Below are 25,521 nucleotides of genomic sequence, written 5' to 3'. Positions count from 1 at the left end.
CTTTATGGAGCTTTATAGTGAGTTTCAGCTCCTTGTTTTTTCGTCCATATTGTTACTGTTATGGGTCACTCTCACTTCTCTCATAGCATCACTTTCAGAGAACAAGCTGTAAAAACCCACTGTGCACAACCTGCTCAGTACCAAACAGCAGACAGACACAGCTGGAGACTAGCCGGTGAACACAGCAGAGCTTTTAGCAGCTAAAGATATATTCCTCTGGTGTTGCTAAGGACCCAAAAAACAGAGCAAAAAAAGAGTGAATATTTCACATTCATGAGGTTTACACAAACACCACCGCACGTGAATGTTAATGCTGCTCCATCACTGCTGGGTGTGCACAGCAACTGTTTTCTAACAAGTTCACCAATAACTGGTGATGATGCAGTGTTGTTCAAATCCATGTGAATGTTTTCTGTAGCAGACGAGCTATAACCCAAACGCTTCCATTCAATATGTAAATGTGAAATGTAAAGGTCTTCCTATTAGAAGAGCAATAAGCTGGTAGTTCAAATCAATCCTGCTACGGGATAGAGAGTGTGTGTGTGTGTACGTGTGTGTGTGTGCGTGCCTGTGTGTGTATAAGCACAAGATGAGCTCCTCTCTGCATGAGTGTGGGTTCATCAAAGAAAGCTCAAGTATTGGCTGTCTCCGGTACACCCCCCCCTTCCACCAGCCGTCCAATCAGAGGCAGCAGCAGCCAGGCAGAGCTGCCAGAGTGAAGCTGCACTGAGAAACAGAGCAGAGCCTTTTGCATTAGCCCGCCACACTGTTTCAGGTAGGTCTATTAACACACACACACACACACACACACACACACACAAAAGTTTGCAAAGATTTTCCTTTCTGTCAGAGTATAGATCCACACTGCATTATGTGCTGCGGCTACTAGGATGGCATTCACCTCATGTGTCTGGTGGTGTGGAAGGAGGGCTGCCGTGTGCCTCCCAGCAGAGCAGAGTTATTGGGATGATAATATGCTGTCTATCGACTAGCTGCATTAGTCTCTGTGTGTGTGTCGGTGTGTGTGTCGCTGTGTTGGGGGCTTTGAGGGTGTAGATAAGCGGTGAGGTTGGACCGCCCTTGTATGGAGTGGATGAATGCTAACGTTTTTCATTAGATAACATGTTCAATTTTGACCCAAGATGCAGATAGCAGCTGATTGAGTAAACACTTTTAAAAGGTTGATTGAGCCTAATGTATTTCCTTACTGGTGTGTATCCATACAGATAGCTTTGGGTGGATTTGGAGATATTTGAAATATGTGTTATTTTGTCATCTAGGAAACGAGCGTGTGTTTGTTATATTTTTGCTTCTGCATGTTTACATGTGCACCAAACAAACTGCAGCACATGTTTATGCAGTGCGTCCAGTCGCTGAGTGCTCAGGTTAGCGGTGAGGTTGCCAGATACAAAGGTGTGTGTTGAGGCTTTTTAATGAGCAGGTTTACACAGATTCCCATGTGTCTTTCAGTTGTGTTCTTATTCGTGAAGCGAAGCATCATCATCATTAGTTGTCCATTGGTCCAAGATCTGTGAAAACAGCTGCACACTGCAGTTTTTAAAGATGTACTCAAACACAAAGAAACAAATGCTCTCTGTCCTTAAGTGGATAATTCCACATGTAATGCTGTAGTGAATATTTGGGGCAGCAGGACGATGTGAGTGTGTTTAAATCAAAAATAAAGTAGTTAGTGTGTTCATGGTGATGAAGGAGCGAGTCACAGAGCAATGTGTGTCTCACGGGGGGAAATACAGATTATCAACAGCCTTTTTTTAATCACTTAACAAATGCTTAATACTCATTCGAGGTACGTTTATTTTTTAATAGAAAATGATGTGCAGTTTAGCCTGCAGCTGTCTTGCTCAGTCCGCTGCAATGATTGCATGTGCATTGTTAATGGAGAGAGAGAGAGAGAGAGAGAGAGAGAGAGAGAGAGAGAGAGAGAGAGAGAGAGAGAGAGAGAGAGAGAGAGAGAGAGAGAGAGAGAGAGAGAGAGAGAGAGAGAGAGAGAGAGAGAGAGAGAGAGAGAGAGCTTTCGCAGACGGAAACGTGCCCGTGTGTAGCTGCGACAAAGACTTTGTGCATCCCTTTGACAGATGTGAATCACCGCTGACGTCTCCGTCATAGTTGTCTCACCTGTTGGACCGAAGTTTTGCACAAGTGTATGCAGCACACGTGTGTGTCTTTGTCTTTGAAGACAAAGAAATCCCTAACAGCCCTCATTTTTTCATTTAGTGTTGACTGGTTGAAATGTATTTGGAAGAAAGCAGGCAGTGTTATCATGTAGTACATTAATCCCTTTTGCATATCAATGATCTCAATTGTCTCTCTTTCCCCGGTGACTGGACTTTCACATGCAGGAGAAAACGCCTAAGAGAAGCCTTTTCATGTGTAATGAAACATGTGCACAGCATCTATACCCTCGATGCAAGTGACACTTTATTTCAAGGTCCCCTTTTTCCTCGCGAAGACGTCCGGCCTTGAGTTGGGAGGATGAAAGCTTTCTGAAAGTGCCGGCACGTGTCCGACCTCACAACTTCAACGTGTCATTTCATGAAGGGCTTAATGTTTCCTCTGCTCCTCACTGAGCTCGGAGATGAATTGTTTCGACAGAAGTGGGCATTTAATTGAAGTGATGATTCACACGTTTTCTTGCTTTTGATTTGAGCGCCGACAGTCATTTAGATTTTCTTTCTTTCCCACATGCTGAAATAATCCACCCTGACTGTAGACTGTAGGTTTTCTTTACATCTCTTGAATATATTTTTGTATGTTCAAAGACTTAAAACCACCTGCTCCATTTTTAGCAATCAAGCTGCGATTGAATGATGACCCTAATGATGTTTGGAATCACCAAATGGTGTATGAATAACACACCAGTGATTTACACGTCTTCCCCAGGAGATGCATCCTGTTAAAATGTGTTAACATGGACACTACAAACACATTTGTCCTCCCGACAAGTTGTTCCTATATTGAATTGGACAGACGGCGAGAAGAAGACAGGGGGTTAGACAGAGTGGAGATGTTCCTCACAATGTGAATGTGTCTGTGTTTTATAGATATACAAGTAGAAAGTGTTGCTCCATATGCGTTCCTTTATTATTCAGACGAGGTTTTGGCCTCACACAACGCTCTGCAATGATGTCTTCCTCCATCCAGTCGCTCAGCTGTTCACTTTCTCTGCCTGCAGTCTTTAGCATGCTCATGCACACTTGTAACAAGCAGAGTGGAAACCTGTATTTCATCCACTTTGTAGAGTAATCAACGTTTTCAAGGCGAAATCTCCCTGCGGATCTCAGGTGTTGCTCATCCCCTACCCCCGATTTCAGCACCCAGGTTTCTCGTTAAGCCAAACATTGTGCATACGAGTTATTTCTTAAAGCAAAGTCAGCAGAATTGCGGACCCATAGAAAGCACTCAAACCTCTCGTTTACAGTGCGACAGAGTCTGTGCGTCTGGATGGGTGGACACACACAACACAGATATAGTTATAATGTTTTTTTCTCCTAACTTACTTTTCATTTGTGGAAATTAAACACTATTGCAAGAGTTGCTTCCTGTTTGTCAGGCTCTCACTGCAAAGATGGGACATACACTTTTGATTGGGGTTATGTGCTTGTCTGTCAACGGGAAACAGCCTCAGGGAGCCTCATCGCCACTCGGGTTAATCTGAATGACAGTTCTACCGATAGTCGCATGTGTGTGTGTGAGTGTGTGTGTGAGTGTGTGTGTGAGTGTGTGTCTGCGTGTGTGTGTTATGTAAAGTTTGGATTCACTCAGCTACCACTCCAACGAAGCCTTAGCATATGCGTTTGTGTGTTTGTGTGGTTTGTTTCTATCTGTGCTTCTTGCAAACTGTTCGCTGGATATGATTTCTGTGTGGACGATCTCCTACATGTTGACGGTAGGCATGGCTTAGATATATTTGATATGTTAGTTTGGTTTCTCCATAACTTAGAGGGGATTTTTATCTACAGGATTCTTTTATCTTTCTACACCAGTTAATTGTTAGAGTTGTTGTGAAATGTCCTGACTTTAAGGATCTTTGAGACATATGGCGCCAGATGTTTGACTGGAATCAGGTTTGATAAAATAACACTTCAAAATCCACTTTAATCGTTTTTAAAGTTGTGTGTTTGTATTATTATTGTCACCCAAAAGACCCAAACCAACAATACATGTGTTGGTTTGGGTCTTAATACTTTCTGGCTTCCTGTCTGTAGGGTTTCAGCCCATTGGTTCCTGCTCACACAGCTGGACGCTGCATATCTCATGGTACTCAAACAGTACGTTCTAGAACCGCCGGTTATTTAATAACTGGATAGAGACATGAAGACATTTTAAAACTTGAACTTTTATATAAGTGGTTACAGGAGGCTCAAGAGATCAGCTCAACACTTGTCCAAAGAAAGAGTTAAAGTCATCTGAGAAGCACGAGACGCATGGAGCATCCTTTCTAATGACGGAATATTAAAATGATAAACGAGGCCATGACTCAATAATGCAATGGACCGCGTTAACGTGAAGACATGTCAAAGCTGAATATCGGTTGTATGCAGCGCAGTGACTGGATAACTCAGTCAGAAGCTGCAGGGATTAGAAGAAATGTACGAGAGCAGCTTAAGTCTTTCCTTTTATTATGCATGGAGGGAATGTGGGTATCATGTTATGGAAGCTTTTTGCAGAAGCTTTTCTAACCCCACGAAAATATATAGTGTCAAAAATACTATTGTCATTTTTAAAGATATTTGAAACTGTCAAATATGATGAGCAGTTACTGTAAAGACACCTGGCTCTGCCTTCAGCCCTCAAGAGCAGTCGAGCGTTACTCCCATCTTACATCATCTGCTTATGTTGCTCCGTCTGAAGGAAGAACTTGACACAGGCTGCAGCTTCTCTACACCTGAGGGCAGGTGCATCAGAAAAGGTTAAATGTACATGCATGTGGTCATTCCAGTGTGTTTGTTTCCCAATATGACGAGGTGAACTTTTATAGGAAGATTGTATTTACCACTTTTTCCTCACACGGCTTGAACGCAGCACTGTTACCCATCACATTTAACAGTCTGCTGATGAGGCGTTGAGGGGGAGGGGGAGGGGGAGGTGGAGGCGGTGACAGCTGAGCAGTGTCAGGCCTGTTGATGGTTGCCATGGCACTCGGTCTGTCGCATCCGTGCGTACTTGTAGGCGTGTGTAATTGAAAACTTCCACCAGCAAACAAAGGAAGAGTGACCGGGTGGATGAAAAGAGATGCAGAAAACAGTTCCACTGGTCTCTGGATGTGCAAACACGGCATACCGTGGTCTGACGAGGCTAATAACAAACTAGCGTGATCCTTTTATCAACACAAATCATTGAGTCATGATTCATCACACATGTAAATACATGACGCCTGTCTTTATTATTGCATGTGATCGATCGCCTCTCATGTTAGTCATCAACGTGTTTTAGCATCTGACTTCATGTAACACCATCCCCTCTTTACTTCACAGTGTTGCTCGGGTGACAGCTCTATTATTATTCATATTGTCATTGTTTTACTTTAATACGACGACTGACTGCTAAACGTGTTATCTTTGTCTCTGCTGGTTTTTTGACAGAAGGACTTGAAGCTCTGTGATGTAAAGTTTTGTGAATGAAAACACATTCCCTCATGATGGAACGTCATGAACACTCACCTGCTCATGAACAGGTGTTTTCCATCAGGCTATTCTATGCATTGTGTGTTTACAATCTTAAGTTTAAGACTAAAGCAAAAAGGTGGCGGTGATGAGGTTGACAGATTTACAAAGCTGCAGGAAATGTTGTTCAAACAGGCAAATATTGAGGATGTGAGGATGAACTATACCGTGTACACTGCCTCGTGCTGCTGTCAGGCTGCAAAGTGAGCGGAGATATGTACATGATGTACTATTTCATCCTGATCCAGGAAGTAACGCACTGAAATGATGCATATTGATTCACATGTTGTCACAACTGTGACTGCAGCTCAGACACTGATGTCAGACTCTAGTTAGATTCTGCTCGCTCACATTATGCAGGAGTTGGCTTGAAAGAATGTGCCTACTGTGACTGTTCCAAAGAGATGTGGCGAAAGAGGAAGGCAAAAAGGATTAGATTCTTGGTGGAGAGTGGACGGTTGCTGGCAGTATTTCATGTTTGGAGTCAGCAGCCGTGGGTATCCTGTTAAATACGGTCAGCTTTGGAGTGAAAATAGCCCGCAGGCCCCGGTGAGCCGCCGCCTCGACACAGGAGCATATAACCTCAGCTGCAGGGCGAGTTAGATTCAACCAGAGCCTTCCGTAGTGTAGCATAAACAGTGGGATTTATAATTAAGATACCGTAGCAGCACTCTACTTTCGGAAATGGAAGTTCTTTTTTTATTAATAATAATATTAATAATATTAATAATAATAATAATAATAATAATAATAATAATAATAATAATAATAATAATAATAATATAACATCGTACCATCCTCCGAAGAGGGAAATTGGAAAGCAAAATGACCTTAATTCAATCTCAATTCTGAAGCTTGCGTTCCTGACTTGTGTTACTTCAAACACACAAAACACATAATATATTGAGAGATTTATTGACCGCTTGTAATCTACACACTGCTAAATAAACATATGGTTAACTGAATGAAGGCTATGAGAGGTGGACATAGAAGTGCTAGTGGCAATAACTCTCCACACCAGCAGGCGGCGCTAGTATTTGTCATTCAAACCTCGGACTGCGTATATACAAACAGGAAATAGTGTTTCCCTTCCATTTTCATCAGGCTGATCAGTTGGTCTTCAACTGCTTCATTCCAGATGGCCATGTTGTTGTAAGATTAAAAGGTTTAAAGAGTTATGTATTCACTAGGAAGCAATGGCCTTGGAGCTGAGTGCCAAAGACAGGAAGTAAGAAAATATTGAGACCTCCAAACTCATTTGTGGTTTGGAAAAATATCTTAGAATACTTCAATATTTAAAGCCACTAAAGAATAAGTCTCATTACTTTTTAGGTTGTCTATAGCAATGATGATGAACTGTTTGTGCATAATTGTTCATTAATACAGTAACTTAGCGTTTCCTTTTTTATTGCACTATCTCAGCCTACAGACAAAGACTCCTTCCATTGTAGTTAGATGGTATTACTCTAGTTATTTCTGTTATTGGGCAAATATTCACTTAACCTCTGTCTCTTTTTACATTCTTCCTCCATATATCTCCGTGATGGGTCATTGTGGAATAAAAAAAGTAAATTCACCCCTAACACACACATGTTGGTCTACAGTATGTGAGAGGTAAACCTTGCTAGTGGTTGCTGTATGTGATGGTGCCATGTTGGAGCTATGACACATTAAGGATGAGACTCTATGATTAAAGACACATTTTCTGATTTAATTATAGCAGCCAGTAACAACCGCTTATGCCTTATTATGCCTTATGTCTCACTGTGGATGTTTCGTACACAAAGGTGTGTAAGTGGGGATACATAAAATTGAAATGAAAGGTGTGCTTGAATAAAATGCTTAATGAATTTAGATTTTGCTGAAGTCTGTTTTTTCTTTCTTACCCACAGAGAGCTGTGAGGAGTTAGAGGCATTTAGGGATCGTACAGTATCTTGTAATTGTGAGTCAAGGAATGAATGTAGCCAGCGATTGTTCTCACAATGACAAGCAATAGTCATTTAAATGTCTGTGAGTATGTGTGTGCAAGTGTGAACACAGGGATTGTGGGGCTCAGACAATCATCTTGCAGGGACACTGGCAGTGTGTGGGAGGCAGAGCCATGCCCGCAGTCTTACATAAGAACAGATGTAATGCCATCTAATTCAGATGCTTTTCATGTGCTTCATCTCTTTCTGTACATAACCCACTTAGGACAACATTCACAATAACCCCCCCTCTTTTTCAACACACACACACACGCCATCGTCATCCATCCCCCCACAGATACATCGGAAAGTGTTTCTCCAAATGGCACAGGCACAGAACACTTAAGTGCTGTCCATGGACAACTTTCGTGTGCTTATTGCACCTCGAGAATTGTTAAGTAAGATTTGCCAAAGTCACATTGGCGTGATTATATTCACATTCACAATAACATCCTGTAGTGTTATTGAGCGGATCCAGTGTTCTTGTCTCTGCTGTTGACGATGACGATTCTTATCATTGTGAGTTCTGTATTGACAAAAATCATTATCGCAACAAACAAGATCTTCAGTCTGACAATTCAAGGTCCTATTCATAAGCATCACAGCAGTGTTTCTGCTGTATATGTTTCAACATACATGTATATATAATCAAGTTATGTATTGATTCCTCTAAAGTGCTGTTACGCAGAGTATTGAATAGATGTCCAAATAATGGTCCTGGTTCAGTTTCATGATGTCTTTGCTGGTTATTTAGGGGGATGTCACACAGACGTATTCAATGAATGGACTTGTCATTAGGGAAATTAAAATAAATGTTAAGTACAGGAAGACGAGGTTAAGAAAGCTGCAACTCATTCTAGTGTGAAGTAACGCTATTATGAAATGCTGCTATTGATTCCCAACTCAGCTATTCATTTGGCAAAGGTACAAACAAACAAATCCTTTTCTCCCTCCCAGATAATGAAAGTCTATTTTTCTTCTCTCCTTTTTCTTAGAAAGCTACCTTGGTGGATAGAGAGGCAGATGGAAAAGAACTGAACGAAGGTTGCAGCACAACTGAGAATCACAACTCCTTCTCTGTCACCATGGAAACCACTGAACAATCAGAGCCGGCAATGGACTGTGAAGTGGAGGTTGCTGTGGCTGATTCACCTGAGCAGGGGAAGGATTGCAGTGCAGAAGATGAGCCAGTTTGTTTAGAGACAGACTTTGCAGATTTCCCAGGTGAAATAGCGATGCTTGACAAATTATTAACTGACCTGCCAACCGACACGATTAAGATCGACAAGCCTGACTGTGAAGAGACCAGTGTTTGCACAGAAATGCCTTGTCAAGATCAAAAGGAGGCGTTGACATTACAATCAGTGCATGAAGAGCTCAACAGAAATGAGTCAATCACCTCATCTGTGTCTGACACACTCTCCAGTGCTGATAGTGTTTATGAAAATGAGGCCCATCGTAAGAGGCAGGACATGCCAGAACAAGATCCTGAACAAGAACAAGTCCCCGAGCCAGAGCAATTCCCCGAGCCAGAGCAATTCCCTGAGCCAGAGCAATTCCCCGAGCCAGAGCAATTCCCTGAGCCAGAGCAATTCCCCGAGCCAGAGCAATTCCCCGAGCCAGAGCAATTCCCCGAGGCAGAGCAATACCTTGAGCCAGAGCAATACCTTGAGCCAGAGCAATTCCCTGAGGCAGAGCAATTCCCCGAGGCAGAGCAATTCCCCGAGGCAGAGCAATTCCCCGAGGAAGAGCAATTCCCCGAGGCAGAGCAATTCCCCTGAGGCAGAGCAATTCCCCGAGGCAGAGCAATACCCTGAGGCAGAGCAATACCCTGAGGCAGAGCAATACCCTGAGGCAGAGCAATACCTTGAGGCAGAGCAATACCTTGAGGCAGAGCAAGATCCTGAACGAGAACAATGCCATGAACAAGAGGAAGACTTTGGACTGGGGCAGTACCCTGAGCCAGAACAACACCCTGAACCAGACCGGTACCCTGAGCCGGAGCAATACCCTGAGCTAGAGTTATACCCGGAGCCTGAGGCTGAGTATAATGAGCTTAATCTGGAAGATGATGGTTATCAAAATGTGGCAATAGACACAGAGGAAGACCCAGAGGCCTGTGACATCCTATTTGAACCACCCATTACAGAGGAGTCGATATTAGAGCAGTGTATTAGAGAAGAGGCAATGTCAGATGTTTCCAATGAATCCTGCCACGACCATGAGCCGGATGAAATGGACGACTGCCTGGAAGTTGAGAATGCAGCAGGATCCCCAGACAGTGAGGCAGATGAAAAATGGAGATCAATATTCTCTTCTTCTATAAATAAAGAAGATGATGACTCATATTTGGACAGTCTTCAGCTGAGTGCACAGGAGCTCTTTGTGCAGAAAGTTGAGGTGACAGACCTTGAGGAACATGACAACAACAACATTGAAGAAGTCAGTTTTGAGGTTCCACAAGTGGAAGAAGTTCTGGAACAACCTGAGGATATCATTTCCTTTCCTTCCACTCCACAAGAGGTTAAATATAACCCTTTAGGCCTTCAAGGTTTGTCCAAAATCTCTGAAGATGAGAGTGAAAATGGCAGAGATGCCAATCATAACCATGCCACCCATCAAAAGCACGTCAATGCAGATTTGAACAAGAAGCTACCTAAAGACTTCTGTGTGATACAAGAGACCAAGAGCAAGAATGTTAGCACAGAGCATGTGGACTTCCAGCTGGCCCGTAAACAGTGGCGGGAAATGGAGGAGCAAACCATGAACAAGATTGTCTTACCTACAACCAAGCAGCCCGGCTTCCATGGCAGCCACAGCTTCATGTACACACCGGTCCGCAACATTGAAAGAACTCACAAGAAAGCTAATGATCTGGAGAACTTGAATCTGGTTGGTGATTATCCTCTCACCCAATTCAGCCCTTGCTCAGAGGATTCTGGCCTGGATGATTCCAGTTACAGGTCCCCGTACGATGACCCAGAAACAACAGTGGAAAGGGAGATTCGTATGTCAATGGAGAGGGAGGAAAGCTTCAGGAGAGAAAAGGGCCTCTCCAGGATGGGAAAGTCCACTGATTGTGCTCCATCACGAAGTATGCCAAGATCTATAAGCACTCCTCTGACACCATCATTCATCATTACATCCTCACCTAGTAAGGAACCACTGAAACGTGAAGTATCCGCAAACAACGTTATCATTTTCGACCCGAGAAATGGCAAAGACAACGTGATGGCTCAGTCCGGCGACTGGTGCTCTGAGGACAACAGCTCCAACCTCATCATCCTAGAGACATCCAATCTGATTATCCGCAGTGCCTCTGAGTTCTCACTCAACAAAGCCTGTGAGCAAACCCAAGAAAAAATGTTCCTGAACAACCCTTTTTTCAAGCTGCGTTCAAGAAGCACAATGTCACTGGTGGATGAAGAGATTAAGATGGTGAAGCAGAGGGAAGATGATCTGAGGAAAGAGAGGGTGAATCTTTATGGCACAGACCGGTTCAATAACGAAAGGATATTGTCGAATCACATGGACACTTTGGCGTTTGACAATTCAGGTATGTCACAAAAATATTGACCACAAAACAACACATTATTTACAACACTCTGTGCACATACTTCTCCCTTTTTTGTACGTATACATTTAAGCTAATGATGATCTTTTTGATCTTAGCAGTGAAGTGCAAGTCCTCTCCATCATCGCCAATGAAAACAACCTACAGGATGGATCGCTCTGCTTTATCCTGTGATCACAGAGTAAGCTCTTGCTTTTTATAATTCTTATTTTACGCTCGCAATCGTCAATGAAAATAATTGAGCATGCTTTTTGTTTTGTATTATACTTAATTACAGGGAATATTAGCCTTTAAAATTGACGGCATCCATTGAGTATTAAATACAGAACTTTAGCTAAATGTAGTCGGGCAACTCTGAACAGCAATATTACCATACAATTACATTGACACTGATTTACTTATCCCACCTTCAGTCTAATAATCTGACAGAGGAGGTGGAAGTCAAAGATGTGGAGGTGGATGTGGAGGAAGTGCTTTGAAAACAGGTAAACAATCGGCTGTCTTTCTCAGTTTCCAGACATCTACTCAGGAGGAAGACGCAAGAGTGCCATGGCTCTGCGCTGGGAGGCTGGCGAGTTTACAAAAAATGACTGAAGAGGACCTAGTCAACAGTTTGCCATATAAGGGCATCAATTGTCAATGTTATACTCATTCAAGTTTAATGCAGTGTTGCAATTGTTTGTTTCATCTTGTGACATAACCTAAACTCTCTGCTTCTGTGATGCTTTGGGCAAAACTAGCAAGATAATGAGAATGTATATTTTGGACAAATCGCATATTGAACTCGTACGGTTTTATACTGTACCACGCATAAAGATAACACTTGATTCTGGCCAGAGGCTGTATATTATATTCGGACCCACGTGGCTTAGACGTGTCCTCATCCCTTTTGAATCAACACTCATCGCCGGAAGGCTGCTGGTTTCAGCTCTTACTAGGCTACAGCTTCTACTACTTGTTGGAGTAGTAAAGTAATGTTTATCACCATATTGACAAGGACAGTGCCAACACACAGTTTCCATTTAAAACTAATTGAGTATACAATACTAACTATTTTGAACTGTGGCAGGTGATGATGGAATAAAAGAGACAAACCCAGTTTATCAGCTTATGTGTCATGCAATATCGTTCAATAACTGCATGCCTCCTTGTGGATGATCACTTGCCTGTTGAAGAACTGTTTGAAAGATCAAATCTAGAATCTCAGAAAAACTGCAAGTGGAAGAAAATAAAATTCTAAAATATCTGGCCTTATTTATGAGGATCGTATTAAAGGATGCGACTCTCTTAATGCAGTTCTCACATGCCATATGTACATCAACAGAGTTATTGGTCGCTGTGATCAGAAAGTTCAGCCGAAGCTAATACGAGGCTTAAAGCAGAGACAAATCAAGTGGCCATCGAATGTAAGTGTATTGCTAATATAATACTGCCTGTAGTGTTATTGGTCTTGTGTTGAATAATGTTTCTCCTGTTAATATTGTTTTCTGTAGCGCTGCCTTCTAAGTTATGAGATAGGGTTTAATTAAAAGTATCGCTGGGGTAAGCTTTATGCCTCAAAGGATAGATGTTAAAAGTTGCAGCTAAAGTTGTGTTGAGATTAAAGTTGTTTTTTGTCACTTGGGGGGGCAACAGAAACAGGCTGTAAACAAAACATTATCATATATTAGCAGAAAACACATTTACACACCAAACAGAGCAGCATTATCACTCATGTGGACTCATGTAGTCCTAGTTTAGTGTCTAACTGTCTCTTGTTAGCTCGTATTAACTGTCTGTTTCAGCTGGTGACGGAGCAGGCTTCAGCTGAACATCAGAATGCATTCAGGACTGTGGTATTTATATATATATATATATATATATATATATATATATACACACACATATATATATATATACACACATATACAGTGTATTCATACTAGGAAGAGATTGCCTCAAGGCCAGTATTAACAGGAGGGAGGATGCAAGTGACCAATAAGTCTTTCAACATACAAATGACATGTGACTCACTGATGCACCGCTGTCTTAAATATGAACAGCTGTAATCAGGAAACTCCGTAACTCACCCAAAGTCAGCAGAGCAGCCGGACGATATCAGAGGGGAAACTATAAAACATTTTCTCCATGAAATATGATCCAGTCTCACCAAAATCAACTTAAAGTAAAGCCTTACGCACTTCTCCCGAGAGATTACTCTGTGCAAGCGCAGATGTCGGGGGGAACAGAGACGTACGTGCAGCCTCAACATGATTCTGTTTTATTTTAGGGTGAAATATTTCCATAGTGTTGCTTTAAAAGACGATTATTAGCTGAGAGTAATTTGAAAGTAGTTTTCGCTGCCTGAATGTTAGACAAATGTATTGTTGAGTCCACTCTATGCTTGACTTCTCTTGACATTATAAATGTAAATCAGATTTGAAAACATATTTTGATGTTATCGTATGTCTTGATACAGCAAATGCTACATTGCTCAGTGTATATTAATTGTATTTTCGTACTATGCTTTGTTTTGCCGCAAATTAATATTTTAGGGTGAGCTGGACGGGAAACAATAAGCACAACATATATTATACCTTTCACTGGAAACATATAGTTCAATCACATAATGTAACATAACGCGTAAAGGGGATGTCAAGATTTTAGTGAGAATATAAATATGCATTTCAGTTTTGTCGCTCCCTGAGTGACACTTCAGGACGCACTACCTGCAGAAGGACAATCCAATACGTGCAGGTATCAACTAGAGGACCAATGACACCATGTGGAAAGTGGACCTCCATTGTCTGAAATCTCAGTGCTTTGGAAATTCCAAATAATAAAATAGATTTCCACAAATTATAGTATTTTATTCTTTATACAATATAACTATAAATGAACGCTCACTCATATACTGTACAGTGAAGCTGCAGTATACTTACATGAACCCTTTGTTCCAACATTCAGCGATTATTTCAACGTTTAGGGCACCGGGAGGCAGTATTCATGTTCAAGCACCTTTCTTTGTGGCTCCCTGTATTGTGAATGTCATGAACCACAAACACGATGTATTTTCAAAAGATTTTCCTAAATAGAAAACACCGTTATTTGATGGTTTTAATAAAGAAAATTGTTATTTACAAAGCCTTGACATTTCCAGCTACTATTAAAAGCAGCTTCTAAAAGCTTGTGACTTTCTTGACCTTAGATTCAACTGACCTTAAACAGCATTGTTTTACATTCCATGTTTGTATGCTTCATTGTTATATTATAGCTTACAAATCTCAAGATTGCTTGCTGATGTTTAAACATTGTGTGAAAAGTCCCTGACATGGCTTTTTGAGGCTTATTGGGCTCTTTATGACTAAATATGCGGGGGCTTTTTACTTTGTATTCCTCGTGCAATTATTGAAGAGATTAGTGCAACAATAAAAGATGTATATGAAGAAAGTTGGCCGGTTTTATTTGTTTGGTACATGAGATGGTACATGGTTTGCATTCACAGATTTTAGCCTTAGGGTGGCACTAGGAAAGTTACACCTTTACACTAATATGGACAGTATTACAATAACAGAAATCCAGGTGTATATACCTTTATATAGTATACAACAATTACAAGAAGATGTGTGATCATTATACACTTGCAATAACTTTTATAAATGCAGCCAGGAATGCTGTATTTCCAATTAGGAACACCACGAAAATCATCTTCTCCACTTTGGATATCTGAAAAGCAGCACTTTGAAGAATCAATAGAGAGAAGATGAATAAAGCAAGAAGAGAAAGTGAAGTTTAGTTTCACGTCTCACCTCTCCGCGCTGCTGCCTCCCCAACCCAGCAAACCAAACTCTCTCTTTGTCGTCACTGTTGATGTTCCCTGTGGATGAATATGCAATATTTAGTCAGGTATGTTTGATGAGTAGAGCATATACATAAATCCATTTCAGGAACAGTGCAATGCAGAACACCTGCACATCAGGGCATCGCCGTGTACAGAAAGAGCACAGTCTTTCCTTTTAAGTTAAGAGTTCATATTAGGTCTGTCATTATAACACCATTACAGAGAGTTGACATTTCCAAGCTAATTAGCATTCACATTCACACGCCCACATAAATACACACAACTCTCACACACACGCACAAACACTATAATAATTTTAGTCATAATGCGTTGGAACAGAACAATTGATTTGCTTATTGCAGGCAGCAGCGCTCAGCACTAATTAAAACAAACAAGTAATACCAACTGTTTACCCGAGGCATTAAGAACTCATCTCCAGCTAACACCACAGACAACTCAAAGCATGTGTTGAAGAGTGCACCGGTGACATGGACATGTATTTGGGATCTACATACCATCATGAGTTAAAGCCCAGGCACACGTTTAAAGCAATAGTGCTTCATTTCAATGTAATCACCACAATCAGCGATGTGCTCAAAGTAAGGCTTTGTTCAAATCAGATCTTAAGGAGAGTTTCTGGATGTAAGTGTCCAGACTTTACCAATCTGCTGTGGTAACAAGGCACGCGTCAGTAACTACGTAGCCCCGGAAGCAGGAGAAGTGGAGGTCCATCATGTTGCGCTCCTAACGATCCCGCTGTTATGCGGGTACATCGGCGTCTGTCCACAGACCGCTCCGACGTTGTGAGTGTGTGTTGTGAGTGTGTGTTGTGAGTGTGTGTCGCAAGTGATGCAATAGAAGCCTGCAGCCTGAGCGACCGGACTGAGACGCATCTATAGGAATCCGATTGTAATCACGCACTTCATGTCGTTTTTTCCCGTTTGGACCTTTTCAAATCAATCTGGATGTGTCCAAAAAAAGGATTTGGGAGGCCTAAACTCTCACAAATCTTTCACATTGAGTTCAACTTAGATTTGAATTGAATTGCATATAGAATTGCAGCCCAAAGTGCTTCACAGCAAAAACATAAGTACAAGATTAGACAGAATAAGAGGATTTACAGTACAACAATCACAGTGTTGATGTAAATGAGTGTGAAATAGCATTACAAATAGTATCAACAGATAAAATAGCAGCTTTAATATTACAGAAATGAAACAATCAGCCATTTTGTTTGAACTTGCAGTACCTGGACTCCTGAGTCTGTAGGAGCGGATTAGTAGCAGCAGGTTTGCCAGCACAATCCACAGCAGCCATCCAGTCAGCACTGCAGCAGACCAGGGGCTGGGTAACTGCAGCGCCTGCTGAGCAGCACCCAGGAACACACACACCACTGGGGGGAGAGAGGACCGGTCAGGGTTTTAGTGGTAATGTGTACGTTTAGAAATGGCTTCATGCTGACATTTAAACAAATATGGAATCTTATATGTAATGTAGAATACCACCAGCCTCATCTTGTACAGCCGTTCTCTTTTAATGGGATTCTTTGGTTTTACTCTATATAATATATATATATATATATATATATATATATATATATAATATATATAATATATTATATTATATATATATATATATATATAATATATATAATATATTATATTATATATATATATATATATATATATATATATATATATATATATATATATATATATATATATATATATATATATATATATATATAAACCGGTCTCCAATTTCTTTTACCAACTGGCCATAAGTCTGATTTTCATCTAATTATGCACAACTCATTCAAAATGGCCACAGTAAAAAGACTAAATCATTGCAAGTGGAACTATGATTCTTGATGTACAGTGTAAGGTTCAGGAGGCCGAGCTATTGTGGGGTATTTTATATCATTATACTATATGGTAAACAACTGTCATATACTTCATGGATATGTAACAGATCATGGCAAACAAGTCTTGTCATGGCATCATCCTCACTTAGAGCAGCTTGCAGCAATCACATGCAGTTTCTCCACAAAATATACTCCCCAATTACTCACCAGCGAGTATGTGGACAGCAGTGCCTGTTCCGAAGTGCATCCAGTTAAAGATGATCCTCCTGCAGATGCAAAGAGATGGGACCTGGCATGAATTCAGCTAATTGCAGACAATGGTGAGCAAGTCATGGAGTTATTAAAATCTGGTTGCAGGTCTTACCTGGGAGACTCTGGAGCTGGTCTGAGAACTGCCATAATTAGCTGCATGACAGACAGAGCCATGACAGTGCAGCCTATGTAAGGGTGAGAGCCTGCACGCTGAGAAGAGAGCAAACGCAGAGGAGAGGAGCTGCAGTGATGTACTGTCTTTAGATCGCAGTGTGCTCTCTTGTAACACGTAGTAATAGATTTAATAATGACGTATGCAGATGAATAGTACATGTATTAGTGAGTTTGAGATATGAACACAGTGTGACTCATGGAGAGGTAAGACCCCGTGTTGTTTGATTTAGACTTACACATCAGCCATTTTGCATCTCAGCTGTGATATTTTCAGACAGTATTTCATCAAAAGCAACCTGAGGACACTTATCCTTAAATGGAAAACTTTTTCAGACAGCATGAGTTTATAAAGCTCTGCGAGGAGGAAGAGTCGCAGCAGGAGGAGAAGCAGCAGGCGGCGTGTGAACATCACACAGTGTCACACCACGATCAGAGACAAAGCATGACACGGGAGACAGGATCAACAACTCTGCCTCAGTACTCTCGCAGTCAAAAGCACTTAACTCTTCCTCTGTCAGTGCAAAGTAACTGTCTTATGTGCGACATGCTGAAACTACATTAATGCACATGTGAAGCCATATTACAGACACTTACATTACTGGATCAGAGCACGAGAACACAGCCCTGGCATGAGTAAACACACCTTCTATAGTATATTCACAGGCATTTAAACCTACTGGAAGAACGGTTTATGGTTTAGTTTTGCTAGATTAAGTCAGGATGTCCTGATAGTGTGTCATGGGGAAAGATAGACACCTAGAGGCCACTGCAAAACACTGTCAACACGGAACAAGTGAAGGAACATGACCTCCACTTTTACTGCTTCTAACAGGATTCACAATCAAATCTGTAGAACGTATCTTAAAATACGTCTATGTCTCTGAAGTTGGTGATGGGTGTAGTTTTGGGTGAAAATACTTTTTTACAGAACAGAAAATGAATGTTTCTACATTTAAAGAACCCCAATCCGACATTAAAGGGGTTATTTCTTGCCTTGGTGCTATTTTATGACACATATGAGTATATGTGAAGACCTGGAACCTGCACTTTTACACAGACAGACCTCACAAGCTGTGAAATGATGTGGACATAAGAAATACTCTTTAAAGATCTGTGATGTGTTGTGGGATGTACAATAAACCAATGCTCATGAACAATACTAATCCACCAGTTTCTTCTAGTACAAGTCTTGCAAGAGTGCTGCGACACACACACACACACACACACACACACCCACACACACACACACACACACACACACACACACACACACACGCTCAGGCTGAGGTCCACCAGTACAAGAAATGATGATGAGTTGTTGTGGAGATGTGTGTGTGGGACTGACACAGAGACACACAGCAAAAAGATTCAGGGATGCCAAGAGCCAGTTAGACAGATGGAAGGACAGGTGGGCAATCATGGAGGGGGTACATGTACAAACACACACACACACACACACTTACCTTGCTCCAGCCCCTCCTGTATATGAAAGGCAGGGTGAAGGCCACACCAGTTAGAAACACGGCCAAGACCATCATAGTTCGATGGAGCTACAGAGAGAAGGAGAGAGAGGGAGGTGGGCTATGTAAACTTGATGAAGACTGGATCCCTATAGCATTATATCTGTTAGAGATGGAGAAAAGCAAACACATAAGCTGTGCACATTATGTGAATTATTCTGTTAATGAAGACATTTCAGAGAACACCCCACGCTGGGATGTATTTATCGTCACTGTAACGGATACTGTACATTGGTGCTCTCACTTGAAACCACAGCTTTTGTCCCAGCAGAGTCGTGTCAGGCATGAAGTTTTTGTAGTGGCGAGCAATGAAGATGGCTGTGCTCACCATCCACATCCAGACAGTCAGCATTAACACACCTGAGAGGACAGACCACAGGGACTATAAGGTGAGGAAACACGTGTTGGTCCAAGTATCAAGCTGTGAGGTACATCTTTATCATGTTCATAATCTCACAGACTGTCTGTCCCACATGAAATCGTAGCTAATGCCCCCATTTTGATTTCCCCCCTGAGGATTGTGTCAGGAGTGCACTGTGACTGTCACGTAGCATTGCAGTCAAGTTGCAGTGTACAGCCATGATTTGTATGATTGTCATAATTTGCATATGGCCAAAAACACATGTTGTGAGGTCACAGTAACCTTGACCTTTGACCAACAATGACCTTTGAGTCCAAATGGCCGTTTGTGCCAAATTTGAAGAAATGTCTTTAAGTCGTTCGTGAGATATTGCGTTCACGAGAATGGGACGGACATGGGAGTCTAGCCTTCATTCTTTAAATGAATGGTGCTCTGGACTTGTGAATATACAGAGCCCATACTAGACCCATATATCAGCAAATGTTTTTCATCCAACCATGGAACTTGATGAGTAGGGGGGAGCGGGAGCCACACAGATCCTCTGGATGTCCAGTGATCACCTTCTGGTCGGTGGAGATGAGAGGTTGGTGATCGTGTCTGTGGATTACACCTGTGGAGGACAAACTTTTGACAACATGGACTCTGCACTTAATTTACACAAAATGTAATTTTACACACACAAGAATATTCATGTTCAACAAGCCATTAGAAGTCTTACATCACCATCATGTCACATAAAGTCTCTGCTCTCTTACCCTGGTGAGATCTACCATTTGCAAGAAACAGGAAGTAGCTCTGGTTTAAGTTGAACCTGCTCTCTACCAGAGGGAGAAGGGATTTTCTTTGGAAACGACATTGGATGAGCCCATCGGACAACCTCCATGCCCGACCCCACAGGTCGTCCTGTAGACAGAGGAGTCAACACTGTAAAACATACAGCCACCATTACTGTATGTTGATGATGATCAGTGTGTGTTTGAGTGTTAACCTCTGTTGCCAGCTCAGGGTATGTTCGTCCAGAGACATATGCAGCACGGATGGTAATTCTGTGTCCATCATTCACACACAGATAGACGTCGTCGTTCCCCTACAATTCCAGAAACATACATTTATTAATAGCTCATTGTTCAGTTCCCCAAAGTTGTTGCTGTTAAAAGGGAACACTGACCAGTTCATAGTAAACAAGACCAGGATGACAACAGATCAAAAAAATACTATGTCATAAAGAATGTCATAGTATGATATGTCATAACAAATAACATAAAAAAAAATAATAAATGTCATGGTGGTGGTCGAGTGGTCTCATGGTTATACTTCCAAATAGTTGTGAGATCAATACAGTAATATAATACAGTACAATTCTGCTATTTTATACTATTTTAATTCTGCTATTTTATATTATTTTAATTCTGCTCTATTTAATACTATTTTAATTCTGCTATTTTATATTATTTTAATTCTGCTATTCTTTACTATTGTAATTCTGCTATTTTATACTATTTTAATTCTGCTATTTTATATTATTTTAATTCTGCTATTTTATATTATTTTAATTCTGCTCTATTTAATACTATTGTAATTCTGCTATTTTTATATTATTTTAATTCTGCTATTTTATATTATTTTAATTCTTCTATTTTATATTATTTTAATTCTGCTATTTTTATATTATTTTAATTCTGCTATTTTATATTATTTTACTTCTGCTATTTTTAATGCTACTTCACACTAATTTACATCAACACTGTGATTATTGTACTGTAAATGCTCTGTCTAATCTTGTACTAATTGTTATGTGTTTGCTGTGAAGCACTTTGGGCTGCAATTCTTGTATGAAAGGTGCTATACAAATAAAGCTTATTATTAGTATTATATTATATTATTATTACAAGGGGCTGCCACCATTGTGCCCCTGAGGCTGTCCCTGTAGTTAGTCCTCTGCTAAATGAGTAATAACAATAATACTATACTTAGTATGTCAGAAAGAAATGCCATCGTGAAAAGCTAATTAAGAAATGCCATAGTATAATATTACTTAAATATGTTTTAAAACAAAATAGCACATATGCGATTAAAATGTCATAAAAAATGTCATCGTTTAGAGATGTCAAATTGTTTTGTTGACTAAAAGTTGATAGTATTGCATTTCATAATAAACGTCACGCATAAGCTGGACAACATATGAATAGAAGTTAAAGAATTGTGCCTAATGTGCAACCAGTGATGAAACTCACCATCCATTTGTCCAGAGACAAGGCAAAGGCCAAGTATCCTTCAGCAGGCCCACTCAATTCAAACGTCACACTCGTTCCGTGTGGATCAGCGATGAATGACAGGAAGAAACAGTGTGGATCTGACTCTGGGTGACAGCCCACTGGCTCTCTGAGGCAAGATTTACTGTGGCCACAGCCCACTGAACTAAACTGAGGAGGAAGAAGACAACAGCTACTGACGTTGTTAATCTGGATAATCTACAACTACTTTCTACTGCGGAGATTAAATACTAGTTGTTGACGGTATATGGCAATTAGTCATTACAATTAAAAGTTGTCATTTTACTTTGTCAAGGAGGTAAGTACAGGCCAGTTTTCAATATGGAAATGTGATTGTGATAAATACAGATCATGGTGAGTTTACAATAACCTCCATGTTCTCATCCTAAACTCTGGATTTGTCAGACACTGACCGGTGCGGAGAGAACAGTGGCGCTGGTGGTTTGAGGAGGAACAGCAGTGGGTGTAACAGCAGTGGGTGGAACAGCAGTCGCTCCTCGAAGAGACACCACAGGACCTGCGATCCTCACCCAGTACAACTTATGATTGTGCACCACCGTCACACTGCAACAACAAATCAAACGCACCTCCAGATAGTGAGGTATGAACATATCATAGGCAAAGACAGAAGGAGCAAAGAAAACAACATGACACGAAGATTATGCTTATTATTACATCAGCCGCTCCATCTTGACCTGCCAGTCCTTTTATCCAATCACAGATTGTGTCTTCCAACACAATGACTGTGTCTGGCTCTGTATTTAAGTGTAATCACGCACTCAAGCTTGGCATCGCACTTGAAGTGTAATGCATACTCACAGAAACTGCACTCTTTGTGGAGGTGTGTTTGGAGATTCCCACACAGCCTGGACATAAGTCTTTTTCGAGCTTCTCCTGTGGCTCACTCCAGATCCCTTTCAATGACACACACACACACACGAAGAACAACCTCAGTAAACACATGATGTTCAGCCGCACTGAGGTGATGCTGAGACTGCCAGCTTCTTAACTGCCGCTTTAGCTCTTGTTTACCGACAGTAGGTAATAATTAAGTGCAATAACAGCAACATGTAACACTTTAGAGGCTCAGTGAAAGACTTCTCCAGCAGTTTGTGGTCAGCAGCAGGTTGTACGTGGATCAGCCTTTACACGAAAGGTGAGCAACGGATTATTATTTCTAAAGTTTGACCAACTTCAACGTCTCAGATATTCAGCTTTTTATCCTGAGATGCGGCTGAAAAAGCATTTTACTGTGAGTCAAAGTCACAGTAATGAAATAAGAAGCAACATCGCAGCACTATAAAATACATGCATGAATATATATCAAATAATATTTACCAGATGCAAAGAAATCAAGACTTCAGGGTAGAATTGATTAATTGTTATATATATATGTTATATATATATATATATATATATATATATATATATATAACATATATATATTCACAGTATAACCTCCATTTGATCATGTTATTGTGTATATCTGGCTCCCATACAAGAGATTATTCAAATAATGTCAGAGACTCAAATAAGAGCCATGGCCTGAATGAACACATTTTGGAATAAATGCCGGGTAAAAAAGAACATCTGGTAGAATTAGTGGTACCTTGATGCTAACATGCTACAGTAAATGTAGCATAGTTGTGTGGGTATGACTTGTTGTTGCACTGATGGATTTAGTGCTGAGGAGGCTTTTTAGTAAAATATGATAAGATGTAAAAAAAGGAAGTTTCTGCAGTTCTCTAATAGTGTCTGAGGTAAAGTAAGGCCTCAGTAAGTAGCTCCTGTATACCTTAGTGTGGCCACACTGTAGCAGCTGGGACTCATGTGGCTCAGTCAGGATGAAGGAACCCACTGCCGGGGAGTCCAACTTCCCAGCATCCCGAGCTTCTATCAGGAACCCCATAAAGAATGTGGAGTTGGAGGAGGCCACTCGTAAAGATACTGTGGACAGAGGATGGAGAGGAAACACAGATGTCATGTGAGCTAACAGGAGAGATGATGTAAAGCTCATCTCAGCAGCTCACCTGTGATGTTGTCACCTGGGCCGAATGTGGACGTGTCCACGGCGATGCTGTACGGAGGAGGGGCCGGACTGGGCGTGTGGCCGTGCTGAGGCACCATGTCTCCACAGGCAACACTCACCTTCCCATTACTGTACCCTGTCACTGGGTCTGCACTGCCAGTCAACACTGCCAGCACGAAGTAGAAACGCCACATTGTTGGTGCCTGAAGCAAAAGGAGAGAGGAGATACTATCGAGTGTGAAACTATGCTGTCCCCAAACTCATTTCTTCTCCTCTCCTCTGAGACGGTCCTCACCAGACAAACAGCTAGCACCCTCTAGTGGGCATCACCCTTGTATAATTAAATGTTTAAGATTGCATGCAGCTGACTCACTGGCTGACATTATCTGTGTACAGAAAGCAGAAGGAAGCTCGAGAGGCTGACACACAGTCATCAGCTCGAGAGGCTGACACACAATCATCAGCTCCACAACTTAATCAAACGACCACAGATCAGACTGAGTCCAACAGGCTCTCTGAGATAACAAACCGTCAGGTCGCAGCGGGCCGCTTCATCTGAAACCAATAGTCTAGCTTCTGTTCAGAAGCAACTTACAGCAACAGATCAGAGCTGGGTCACTGGAAAGTGAAGCAAATAAAATACTCAACCTTTTTTTAGAATACAAAATAAGATATAATTCAAAACTAAACAAAAAGGGAATTACAATAAATAATGCAACACTGTTTTAGTGTCACATGTCAAATCATAAATAATATACATCTCCAAGTTATCCAATGATGACATCTTATCTCAACCTCTCAACCTTTGCTCTACCCCCCCAGGACCCGCACCATGGGGCCTTCTGCTCAGCCGCTCCTCACCTGTGGAATTCCCTCCCAGAACAATTGAGGGCTCCACAGGTCACCGACTCCTTCAAGAAGAGCCTAAAGACCTTTGTTTTCAAAAAAAGCCTTTCAGTAAAATCTTATGTCTGTTGTTGTTGTTGTCCTGCATTGTAGCGCCTTGAGATTGCTTTTAGCTTGGAAAGGCGCTTTACAAATAATTATTATTATTATTATCTATTGTGCAAGACAGAAATAGATCAGTTATATTCCTGCATTTTATTCTCTTTAGTTTTCTTGTTTTATTTTGTACTATGCTGATATTATTCCCCGCTGCAGTGACCTGGAGAACACAGCTGTTTAAGTTTAAAGGGATGTTGTCTCCTGTGCACACAAGTTAACTTAATATTAGTTTGTGTTTGATATTTCTGTTTTCTAAGATCATGTAAATGAAGGTGTGTGCGCTCACCTCACCTCCGCTGAGCTGACTGTGTCTCTGTCTTCACCCTGAATGCAGAAAGTTGTGTTTGCCCTCAGAAGGCAGGGCTTCTGCTGCCTTCACTTGCCATGGAAGAAAATCAGACATGTGAGTTCTCGTCTAAGAAATGCATTTTCCCCTCAGATACTTGGAGTAATGATAAAACACGTTTTTTTAAATATTGTTAGTGACCGCTGCAGGTTTAGTTCAGGGTCAACATTATAATGCATGCTTTTCTACAACATGATCAGATCAAGTCTGATAATCTGATAATAATCTACACAAACATCAACATTTTTCCTAGTAGAAGAGTCTTTTTTTAATGTTATTAAGAATTATTCAGTTCCAATATATCCAGATATTATCTATGTTAACAGAGGAAGTGGAAACCAGTGCAGCCACAGGGTCTGTCCCTGAATAAGAGATTAGAACAGGATCACTTTGGTCCCTCAGTGGTAGGTAGGTATGAAAAACGATGTTGCAGGCAGCTATACAAGCTGCTAACCCCTGTGTTTCTTGTCATTTCTTGTGTACGTATACAAAGAATGAACAGACATGTGTAGCACTTCTTACATAATCCTGTAGGGCAGGGGTGAGAAATTAATTTGAGCAGAGGGCCTCATGAGAAACTGGGACTGTTGTGGAGGGCCGGACCAACAGGCTGATCACCTGTATTAGAAAAAGAAAATGCTCCAGGAGCTC

General features: G+C 41.1%; 3 protein-coding genes across 5 annotated transcripts; 2 read left to right on the top strand and 1 right to left on the bottom strand.

The window, feature by feature from the left end:
• Positions 1-691: 691 nt before the first annotated feature.
• LOC115025398 (E3 ubiquitin-protein ligase RNF12-B-like) lies at positions 692-9,842 on the top strand. The gene is made up of 2 exons (XM_029457600.1): positions 692-775; positions 8,648-9,842. The coding sequence occupies exon 2, from the start codon at positions 8,738-8,740 to the stop codon at positions 9,431-9,433; it is 696 nt and encodes a 231-aa protein (XP_029313460.1). The 5' UTR covers positions 692-775; positions 8,648-8,737; the 3' UTR covers positions 9,434-9,842.
• On the top strand, positions 9,574-13,461 carry LOC115025759 (uncharacterized). The gene is made up of 4 exons (XM_029458222.1): positions 9,574-9,640; positions 9,748-11,208; positions 11,325-11,407; positions 11,737-13,461. The coding sequence occupies exons 1-4, from the start codon at positions 9,574-9,576 to the stop codon at positions 11,818-11,820; spliced, it is 1,695 nt and encodes a 564-aa protein (XP_029314082.1). The 3' UTR covers positions 11,821-13,461.
• A 271-nt stretch (positions 13,462-13,732) lies between these two features.
• Positions 13,733-24,897, bottom strand: LOC115025393 (putative ferric-chelate reductase 1). 3 transcript variants are annotated; one of them, XM_029457592.1, is made up of 17 exons: positions 24,811-24,833; positions 24,049-24,137; positions 23,521-23,722; positions 23,286-23,437; positions 22,310-22,404; positions 21,904-22,054; positions 21,452-21,640; positions 20,206-20,304; positions 19,973-20,120; positions 19,714-19,827; positions 19,101-19,216; positions 18,800-18,886; positions 17,275-17,372; positions 17,118-17,176; positions 16,296-16,439; positions 15,015-15,082; positions 14,839-14,931 (listed from the first exon to the last, which is right to left on the bottom strand). In XM_029457592.1, exons 3-17 carry the CDS (start codon positions 23,711-23,713, stop codon positions 14,839-14,841), a joined length of 1,806 nt encoding a protein of 601 aa, XP_029313452.1. In that variant the 5' UTR covers positions 23,714-23,722; positions 24,049-24,137; positions 24,811-24,833. The 3 variants fall into 3 exon arrangements, with proteins under 3 accessions (XP_029313450.1, XP_029313452.1, XP_029313451.1); XM_029457590.1 differs by lacking the exon at positions 24,049-24,137 and having other exon boundaries at positions 13,733-14,931; positions 24,811-24,897; XM_029457591.1 differs by lacking the exon at positions 24,049-24,137 and having other exon boundaries at positions 24,816-24,897.
• Positions 24,898-25,521: the final 624 nt, after the last annotated feature.

Source organism: Cottoperca gobio, chromosome 20 (assembly GCF_900634415.1).
Source record: "Cottoperca gobio chromosome 20, fCotGob3.1, whole genome shotgun sequence".
Lineage (NCBI taxonomy): Eukaryota > Metazoa > Chordata > Actinopteri > Perciformes > Bovichtidae > Cottoperca > Cottoperca gobio.
The sequence above is the reverse complement of the archived record's forward strand: the minus strand, read 5'-3'. Positions and strand labels throughout refer to the sequence as shown.

Bases quoted from the DNA above. Each gene is read 5' to 3' on its own strand.
- LOC115025398 (XM_029457600.1), top strand. From the start codon at position 8,738: ATGGAAACCACTGAACAATCAGAGCCGGCAATGGACTGTGAAGTGGAG.
- LOC115025759 (XM_029458222.1), top strand. From the start codon at position 9,574: ATGAACAAGAGGAAGACTTTGGACTGGGGCAGTACCCTGAGCCAGAAC. The intron at 11,209-11,324 runs GTATGTCACAAA...TTTTGATCTTAG, and splicing joins TTTGGCGTTTGACAATTCAG to CAGTGAAGTGCAAGTCCTCT. The intron at 11,408-11,736 runs GTAAGCTCTTGC...TGTCTTTCTCAG, and splicing joins CTTTATCCTGTGATCACAGA to TTTCCAGACATCTACTCAGG.
- LOC115025393 (XM_029457590.1), bottom strand. From the start codon at position 23,713: ATGTGGCGTTTCTACTTCGTGCTGGCAGTGTTGACTGGCAGTGCAGAC. The intron at 21,641-21,903 runs GTCAGTGTCTGA...CTTCCTCCTCAG, and splicing joins CCACTGTTCTCTCCGCACCG to TTTAGTTCAGTGGGCTGTGG. The intron at 19,217-19,713 runs GTTGGATGAAAA...CTGTCCTCTCAG, and splicing joins CCTACTCATCAAGTTCCATG to GTGTGTTAATGCTGACTGTC.